Raw genomic sequence first — 9,540 nt, forward strand, 5'->3', positions numbered from 1 at the left:
AGCCAAAGCTGCGTGCCACTTGATGACAGGCGTCTGTGCGAGCACCGCTTTGACTCTACGGTCCAATGCTGCCAAAGCCAGTACATCTCTCCCGCCTAGACTGGTACCCCAGATTCCGATTTCGCCGGGATCGATATCGGTCAGGGAAGAGGCATAACTGATGGCGCTCCTCCAGTCTTCGATGCGACCATGATGAGATACTTCGTCTCGTGGGAGGCCATCACTGTCTCCAACGTTGCGATAGTCGAAGGAAAGCCCAGCAATACCAACTCCAACCAAAGCATCGACAACCTCAGGAATAGTCCACTCCTTGAGAGCACCCAGCCCATGACCAAGGATGACAATGGGAAATGGTCCTTCACCACTGGGTAGACGCAGCACGCCACGAATGGTTATTCCGTCCGAAAGGAATTCAACTGAACGCTGCTTCGCGCCTTGATCCGTGGAAGCAGCCATGTCGTAGATCTTGATCAACTGTAGTTGCGAAATGCATCGCGGGATTGACCTCCATTCTGTTTGTGGAGGGATATATTACTCCCGTGAGAAGCAGCCTTGCATGGCATAATGCAATAGTGGAGCATAGGCCAGAAGCGTTTGAGTTGTTCGCATTCACTGATGCTTGGTGTAAAATCCGAAAATTTGTCCGGCTTCTCCGGGGCCAAGGAGTTGTCACCCCGCCAAGTACTACCATCTCCGGACCTCGGGTGGCGTGGAGGAAATTTGCTCATTGACCCCATGGTCTTCTTCAGAACTTGGACTCTTCCCCGGATGCCACTACCCCAGAGGATTGAGTCGTTGCTAATCTCTCCACGAGAGCGAAGCGAGGATGATGCGGTGAACCACGAAGCTGCGACACTAGCGACACACGATGCCGCCTGTGCGTGGACAGGCTGATCGCAACGATGGCACAGGAGGGCGTAACGCGAGGGTCAGAAGGCCAATATCATGCTTGCCTTGCAGGACTCGAAAGTAAGTCGTCGTGGTAGATTACCTGGTTTGTCTCGTATTGATCAACATCCAATCTAGGCTGCGGTGTGATCGCGCAGTGCCAGCATGCGGAAACTGTGTCAATCGGGGGGAGATCACATCTTGTTGTTATGTCGCACGCAAAAACGAAGTGCGCGCAAAGCCTCAGGAATCTCAAGAGCTGTCTTCTACTGCGACACAAAGCCGGATTGACCATTTAGAGCAGCTAGTGCTCACTCTGCTGAAAACCCAACAGCGGACCCGAGATTCACCTGATTCAATCTCAAGCAACGGCGAGGTCGAAGATAGTTCTATTTACGACAGAATAGCCACGGATAGTGGGATTTTAAAGACTGGGGAGCAGAGGGTGACAGGGAGACTTGCGAAGGCCAGCAATGCCTCCCAGGCTGCGGGAAATCACAAGCATAGCACGGTGGTGGACGAAGCTCACTGGACTCTCCTGCTCAACGAGGTTGGTATGGCTATTTGTTCTTTCCAGTGTATACTGAATCGATTTTCAGATTGGCGAAGTTCGGTCGCATTTGTGCGCCCAGGAGAAGAAGTATGAAGAGCAGGCAACAAAACTAGCTCAGCTCCTCCAACGATCGACTCATGCACCTGGCCCAACTCTTTTGTTTGGTTCCTCAACAAACGTAAGCAGGGGTGAAGTCCTCTCACACCTGCCTTCACGATTTGCTTGTGATATTATGATCACAAGATTCTTCGCCCACATGTACCCTGCTATCTGTATGTTTCTTATCCTGTAAACCTTGGGTATGGGAGACTGACCCTAGTAGACATCCTTCATGGACCAGCATTTCACAGACAGGTAGGCCAGTCCGTATCATCTACGATTGTCCATTGCTCATCTCATGAAATAGTATGAGCGCTTCTGGGAGGACAACAGCATGACGTCTATCGTATGGGTTGGCCTCTTGTACGCAGTCTTGAGGATCGCAATGCTCGACTTTGTGCGGGAAGGCGACGAGCCTCTTGAGTTCAAAGGAAAGTGTCCGGACCTTGCCAGCACTTTCCGAAATCGTCTCACGGATTGTTTAATTCTTGCGGACTATATGCAGCCGCATGAATTCCTGATTGAAACATTATGTTTGCATCTCTACGCCGAATACGTCTGTAGTAGGGATGCCCGCTCCGTCACCTGGGTTCTCACTGGGATGATCACACGGATGGCCATGAGGATGGGCTACGACATTGTGACGGTGCCTGGTTTGACCCCGTTTCAGGTAAGAAAGATGTGAGTCATTGAGAGGAATCTGCTGATTCAAAGAATAGAGTGAAATGCGCCGTAGAGTTTGGACATTCATTCGCCAGGCCGATATCCTTATATCGTTCCAGGCCGGCCAACCCTCCATGATTGATCTAGAGTCTTGTGAAGAAACAATGCCTCGAAATATCTACGACGACGCAGCGTTCGATGAAACCTGCAAAGAGTTGCCACCTGGGCTCCCGAATTCGGAACCAACGGAAGTCTCCTTCCTCATTGCAAAAGCAAGACTGGCATTTGGATTTGCTCGAGCTCTGAAAAAGATCAGCCACAGAGTTGATCTCATTCGATGGGAGGGTGTGTTAGAGATCGACCGCGAGCTAAGACGGATCTATGATGGTATTCCTGAGCACTACAAGTTAGGTCAGCTTTCGATTCGAGATTCCCTCGTCCTGACTTCCGCCCGCTTTGTCCTGTCGAGCATTCACCACAAGTCTCTGTGCGTAGTGCACAGTAGATTTCTAGAGCTGTCGAAGACAGACCATCGATACTCATATTCACGGCGAGTGTGCCTTAGCTCGGCTATGTCCTTACTACGTTACCAGGCGATCCAAAACCAAGAGATCCCAGTTGATGGCGGCTTACGAAGTCTAACAAGCTATCAAACGTCGCTTGCCATTCACGATTATCTACTTGCCGCCACGATCCTCTGTACTGATCTGTGCTCCAGGGTATCGATTGGCAATAGTAGCAATCAGTCCGCCATCCAAGGCATCCCAAGTCGAAGTGAGATGATCAAGGCTCTGAGTGTTAGTGCGCGGATTTTCAAGCAAATGAGGGATCGCAGCATGGAGGCATATAAAGCTGCTGATATTCTCGAGATGCTTATTGGCAAGCTTGAGGCAGTCGATCACAATGTGATACGCAATCCCAAAGACTCACCTGGCTTGTCGCAAACAAATCACTCTTCACTGCCAACTTCGCATGGCTTCCTTTCTTCATCCGCCTCTGTTGACCGCCAAAGGTCTCCCCGGCCACTCTCGAGTACCTTTGGCAGCCTTCCAAGTTCAAATCCAAGTAACAATGCTTCATCTAGATCTTCGCAGCCTGTTCCACGCATTCCAGGACATATTCGCCAGAGTGCACAAATGGAAGGGCCATTCTTTGAAAGACCCGGACTATTCGAACAGGCGGAACCAGATGTTTTTCAGGCATGGTCTGATGCCCAGGAAAACCATTTTGGCTCCCAAACTCCACTTTTCCCTCAGGCCTTCCCTGAATTCGATCCAAATGCCCATTGGATGGCTACTGAGAATAGCGACATAGCTCCGGTAAGTTCTGATTCTAACATAGTGACAAAGTTTTCACCTACTAATCGGTTCTCATAGCAATCACTGACTGAAAGTGCAACATCGATATCCTCAACTGATCCACTGTCCTACCCTGCAGTTCTTTCCTGGACTGATCCGGTCGCCGCTCTCTGGAATTTGAACTCGAATAGTTGAGAATCCTAGAAGAATGAGCGACCATGCAGGTATATCCAGCATCTCAGGTAACTCAATTGCCTCGACAAAGCAAAATGTCTTAGAAACTGTGTTACATAGGGTCGATTATTTTTGGCTGCGTCTCACGAAAATGTGCTCCTTGGCAAGCCTCTGTCTTACACGTAAGACTTCGGCCAGATGGGAGCCTCAATACGAGAATGAATAGCAAGTCTACCCTTGCAATAATTGATATGGCACATCCAATTATATCGACACCAATGAAATACCAGTGCATAAAGTGGATAAATGGCTCTGGTCAAGATGTCCGCAAAGTCCGAGGACCCTGGTTTACGACTGAAACAGCGCCCTTTAGTGAAGGAGTCGTCCTAATGCTGACCTGCAGTCCGTTCCTCCACGGCGGATCTATCTTCACGGACATCAGTATCGGTTCACAGAGACTCGTGGAAACTGTCGGGGTATTTGTCCTGGCGGCACTTGGACGGACCGTCAGATACGTGGCCCATTTCGGTTGTACAACTAGGACTGCCCACTGGCAAAACCATACAAATCCCCTTCATTGTGCAGCAGTTGCCTTTGCCTTCTTGTTTCTCACCCAGACACCAAGCTATTATTCTGTCGAGTGACCCAATCGATCTTCAAAAGAGTCTTCAAGAGTTGCATCCTTTTCTACTCAGTGTTCAAGGCCAATACCAGAGACTTCGCAACTATGCCGAACGCCGGAGGACTGACGGACAGGGAGGCTGCAATCGATGCTATCATTCGATTTGTGTGCTCACTCGACAATGGCGAGTCGGAGCTTTGCGCGTCAGCCTTCACTGAGGATGTAGTGGTGACACTCAACTTCAGCAAAGTCGGCATGCACTACGATCCGGTCGTCGGCAGGGACAACGTAGTCAACATCATGATGAAGCAGGTCGGCAAACCACTCGATACGACTCACAGCGCGACCAACATCCGCTGCACCGTCACTGGCGACTCAGCAGAGCTGACGACCTGTGTATTGGCACAACATTTTCGTGGCGGCGAAGGCCCGAGTCCAGAGTTCCAGGATTACTACTTCTTTGGCAATCAGTACAAAACAACCTTGGTGAGAGCAGGAGAACTGTGGAGGGTCAACACGTTGGAGATCACGCCTGCCTGGACTCAAGGAAATCCAGATGTGATGAAGGTATAGGTGGCGAAGCACTAAGGGACACTAAAAATCTCTGGCTTATGTATTGCATCTGTGAATGAAATTTGCATTGAAGGGCTTTCTACGATTTTCGTACTTGAGACCATTCCCGCTGGCCATGATCTTGCTTTCTAGAGTCTAGCATGTATCTTTCTCCAGACTTGTTCGAATTGATGAATGTATGAACGTATCTCACTTATCCGCTGCAGAGAACAAAGAATTCCGCAGAATCGAGTGGCTGGGTTGGAGAGTCATATGTCCACAACTGCAAAGACTCCGCTCCGCTGGCCTACACCAAAAAAGTCCGGCTTCTCCGAATGTCCGAGGCTACTATTTGACTGTACTCCGGAGTTTTTGAGTGTTCAAACTCGAACCACTCAACTCAGCGGGCCCCTTTGCTTCCTGTAGCCCATCTAACTTTGCATATGGGGTGCTGAGATTGCGTCGTGGGTGTCTTTCGCAACAAACCCCATATCACCCCACAACGCTGATCCTATTTCTTCGAGATCACAAAATCCGGGATCCTGGGGGAGGGCATGGGACGTACGGGCAACAGCGAGTGGGTCGCTACAGCCTGGCGTCAACCAAATCGATCAATCAAAGCTTTTTGGCCTATGCGAAGACTCAAGTAGATTTACGGGACCTATATCTGGCTGCGAGGGTATCTTTCTCTGTTCTCGAACGAATAACAGTTTGATTGTACGAGACATTGGCTATTCTTCTTGCGAATATGGAAATTCCTGCTGTCAGGGCTTCGTTAGTCCTCCTTGTCTTTACTATTATTCTCTCCATCATTCGCAATCTGCTGTTCAAGAGCAAGGCAGTTCCTGAGGGCACAAAGCCACTGCCAGGACCCAAAGGTACCGACCTTTTCGTAATCCCGGCTGTCTTGATATTGAAGCTGATATCTGTCAAATAGGTTTACCATTGGCGGGAAATGCCTTTGATATCCCAAAATCTCATGCTTGGTTCAAATTCAAGGAATGGGCAGACGAGTATGGCCCCATTTATCAAGTCAAGGCTTTTGGTACTACGATGGTCGTCATATCGAAAGAATCAATCGCCAACGATCTGCTGAGTCTACGAGGAGTCCTCTACTCTGATCGACCCTCGTTGATCATGCCTCGTCTGATTACGGATAATGGCTTTCTCGGCGCAATTGGCTGGACTGACTACTGGCGTCGAGCCCGACGCTTTGCACAGTCGATGCTGAGCACGGCCATAGTGCAGGAATCCGTGCCAAAGCAAACAACTGAGGCCAGACAGATGGTCATCGATCTCGCCAAAGATCCCTCCAAGTATGCCTACTGGCTCGAGCGGGCCGGTGTGATGACCTCGGTGAAACAGATCTATGGACTAAGCGAGGAACGTGGCCACGCGGAGGAGCATCATGTCCACGAAATTGTTTCTTACATGGAGCAAATTGACAGAGTTGCGGTACCGGGCATGTACCTGGTAGAATTTATCCCCGCTCTCATGTATCTTCCGTCCTGGCTCGCCCCGTTTAAACGAGAAGCGAGTGCTCTGGCGAAACGGCACTGGAACTATCTTGCACCGTTGCTACAACAGCAGACGGAAAAATATGACAATGAGAAGCATGAGAGTCCAGAGAGCTTCTCGCGGCGGTATCTGAAGACCAAGAACGACTGGGGACTGACAGACCGTGAGATTGTCTGGGCTTTGTCGAGTATATATGGTGGTGCATCCGGTACTTCTGCCACGGCCATGCAGTCGATTATCCTGAACACGGTATTGTATCCAGAGTGGCAGCAGCGTATTCAGGATGAGATTGAAGAGGTAGTTGGAGATCGACGACTGCCTGACTTTGGTGACTTTAGTAGTCTGCCCACTGTCCGGGCTATCATCAAAGAGTCCATGCGTTGGAGACCAGTCCTGTCAGGAGGTTTGTATATCCCAACATGACAATCGTAGACTCTGGGATCTTTCACTGACCGACAACTAGGATTTCCTCACGCTGTGACCAAAGATGATGTCTATGAGGGCTACCACATTCCAAAGGGTGCTGTCATCATCCCTAATCAATGGGCCATCCTTCACGATGCAGACCTATACCCAGAGCCAGATTCATTCAAACCAGAACGGTGGCTGGAGCCGGAGTTTCCTACTTTTCAAGAGCCCCTCACTACGTATCCGAACCTCAAGCGATTCGCAGGTTTTGGTCACGGACGCCGTATATGTCCTGGACTGGAGGTGACAGAGAAAGCTCTGTTTTTACAGGTCTCGAGCCTTTACTGGGCGTGTTCGGTTAGACGGAAAAGAGACAGTACCGGCAAAGAAATTGATGTTCCGTGGTATGACTATACGGGCGTGGCGATCTCAACACCTCGACACTTTCAATTTGTTGTCGAAGAACGTAAAGTGGGTCGACTCAAGATGATGGAGGAGGCCGCATTGGCTGCTCATTCACATGAATTAGAAATTGCCCGAGGAGAAGGAGTTTGATGACGGGCACCTATGTTCGACCTGAAGTCGGAAGATACGTGACTACCACTGCCCATAAAGCTTTGAGTACTCAGGACTTTATGAGTTTTTGTGTTGTATAATCCAGGATACTTTTCATTCTATCGTGTTCATGAAACAACTTTGTTCGTACGCCATTATTGTCCCAGTAATGAACCAGAGGCATATGCTCCTCTATCCACCGGTACAACGTTCAGCCATAAACTATCAGACGCGTTCTCCGAAACCTTGATGATGCCTAACGGTTGTTACAACAAATTATCCGCAGAACCCCGTGTTTTCCGGTTGTGCGATTTCAACCGCTCTTGTACCAAGAACTAGGTGCAAATGGACTTCTTGATGGTCTCTTCGCTCCGAGAAGCACTCTTTGCGCCCATTCTTTCATGCCCCCGGGGTGTATGATTGATCCATTCATTGCCGTGTCCGGAGATCGCGGACAAAAAGAACGTTGTCAATCGACACCTGATGATTTCTCGAGCTCCCTAGAATCCTTCCTCAGTAGATACCTGAGAAATGGTCTGACAGGCCTTAAGTCATTCCACTGAAACCCACGATCGGTGACAAGTACGACTTTCTTGGCCCTGGCGTATAGTTCTAGTACAACGTATGCTCTTCCAGAGTGGGATTGGAGCAGTGGGCAGTATTGAATTCTCCTGGGACATTCTGTGTAGTGTGTAATTACAGTGTATTCAAACTAATAACACTCCTCTCCAAGAAATTTGGTAGTCCTCCGCAAACCCCGGACCTCCTCCATACTCGACCAACCTAGATCTGAAAACGTGGCATAGTGTAGTGACCCGGGGGTTATATATCTAGCAATGGTCCCCAAGCATCTCAGTACTCTAGTGAAAGACCCGGGCCATTCCTACCTCTCGAATCCAACAACACGCAAAGATGAGTGGCCATTCTAAAAGCCTGTATAGCACCTGGGTTGCTCTGTTCCTTTCTCTAGGTTCAGTGGCATGCGCCTACGTGACTGTCATTACCGCAACCACCTTGGCCCAGCCCTCGTTTATGTAAGTAGAGTTTGGGCTCCTTGGAAGCCATGAAGACTGACCGAGGAATTTTCAGTGTCTATATGGGCCTGGATAAGGCAGCAAATGCCACTCAACTCACTGGTGCGACCAACGGAGTCTACATCGCTGGTGCCCTGATCGGATCCTTGCTCTCGTCCCAATCGTCTGACGTCCTGGGTCGACGAATGTCAATCCTTGTGGCCGCGGTATTTGGCGTTGTTGGGGGTGCGCTACAAGCTGGATCTGTACACATTGCCATGTTCATTGTCGCGAGGCTTTTGGCAGGCCTTGGTATTGGTAAGAGAGCCCTGGCTTCCTAAGCTGGCTGCGATATCGCACAGGACTAAAACTGTATCAGGATCATTATTTGCCGCAGTGCCACTGTTCCAGAGCGAGGTGTCGCCTCCCAAGACTCGCGGTTTGATCGTTGGATTCCATGGAATTTTCATATCTTTGGGTACTGTACTGTGCAAGTGAGTCTGTTCTATGAGAATTCCATACGGCGGGACAGGTATTGACAACATCATTCAGCTGGATCGGGTTCGGCTTTTATTTTGTCAACGCAAGTGGCTCGCAATGGCGTGTCCCTTTGGCGATCCAGTGTGTCCCGACAGTGCTTTTGGCAGCCGGCGTATATTTTTTGCCTGAATCTCCTCGCTGGTGTAAGAAATCTTTGACCAAGTAAGACCACTGGCTGACCATTCCATCAGTGATTAACAAAGACCGACATGACGATGCACTCAAGTCTCTGGTCAGACTGCATCGTAGTAAAGCTGACCCGGACAATGTCTTTGCCCATCGAGAGTACCTCCAGATCAAGGAGCAGCATGACGAGGATGAGCGAAACCAAGTCACCTGGTCCCAAATGTGGACTGTGCCATCTTACCGTCGGCGTTCAGCAGTTGGATTCTTTATCATGTTTGCAAGTCAATTGACTGCGACATTACTTGTCTCAGGTAAGTCCCGCCAACCAGGCTGTTTAGCCCCTTCTTTTGTTGACAAGCCATGAAAGTATACAACCCAATCCTCTACGCTAGTCTCGGCTATGGCACCGTTATGCAACTCCTTTTCACGGGTATCTGGGCCAACATCACCATCATAGGCAACACCATCAATGCCTTCACTGTTGATCGCATGGGCAGAGTGCTTGCCCTGAAAATTGGATGGATTGGAGAC

At 49.6% G+C, this 9,540-nt stretch overlaps 2 protein-coding genes across 2 annotated transcripts; both read left to right on the forward strand.

The window, feature by feature from the left end:
• Window positions 1–770: 770 nt before the first annotated feature.
• PV06_02838 (uncharacterized protein) lies at window positions 771–3,696 on the forward strand (the record flags this gene model as incomplete). Its single annotated transcript, XM_016403572.1, has 7 exons — window positions 771–969; window positions 1,027–1,438; window positions 1,488–1,713; window positions 1,764–1,795; window positions 1,848–2,210; window positions 2,260–3,522; window positions 3,580–3,696. The coding sequence occupies exons 1-7, from the start codon at window positions 869–871 to the stop codon at window positions 3,694–3,696; spliced, it is 2,514 nt and encodes an 837-aa protein (XP_016267469.1). The 5' UTR covers window positions 771–868.
• A 706-nt stretch (window positions 3,697–4,402) lies between these two features.
• On the forward strand, window positions 4,403–4,872 carry PV06_02839 (uncharacterized protein; the record flags this gene model as incomplete). The annotated part of the gene is made up of 1 exon (XM_016403573.1): window positions 4,403–4,872. One exon carries the CDS (start codon window positions 4,403–4,405, stop codon window positions 4,868–4,870), a length of 468 nt encoding a protein of 155 aa, XP_016267470.1. The 3' UTR covers window positions 4,871–4,872.
• Between the last annotated feature and the right edge of the window lie 4,668 nt (window positions 4,873–9,540).

This window comes from Exophiala oligosperma, assembly GCF_000835515.1.
Source record: "Exophiala oligosperma strain CBS 72588 unplaced genomic scaffold supercont1.2, whole genome shotgun sequence".
Classification (NCBI taxonomy): Eukaryota; Fungi; Ascomycota; class Eurotiomycetes; order Chaetothyriales; family Herpotrichiellaceae; genus Exophiala; species Exophiala oligosperma.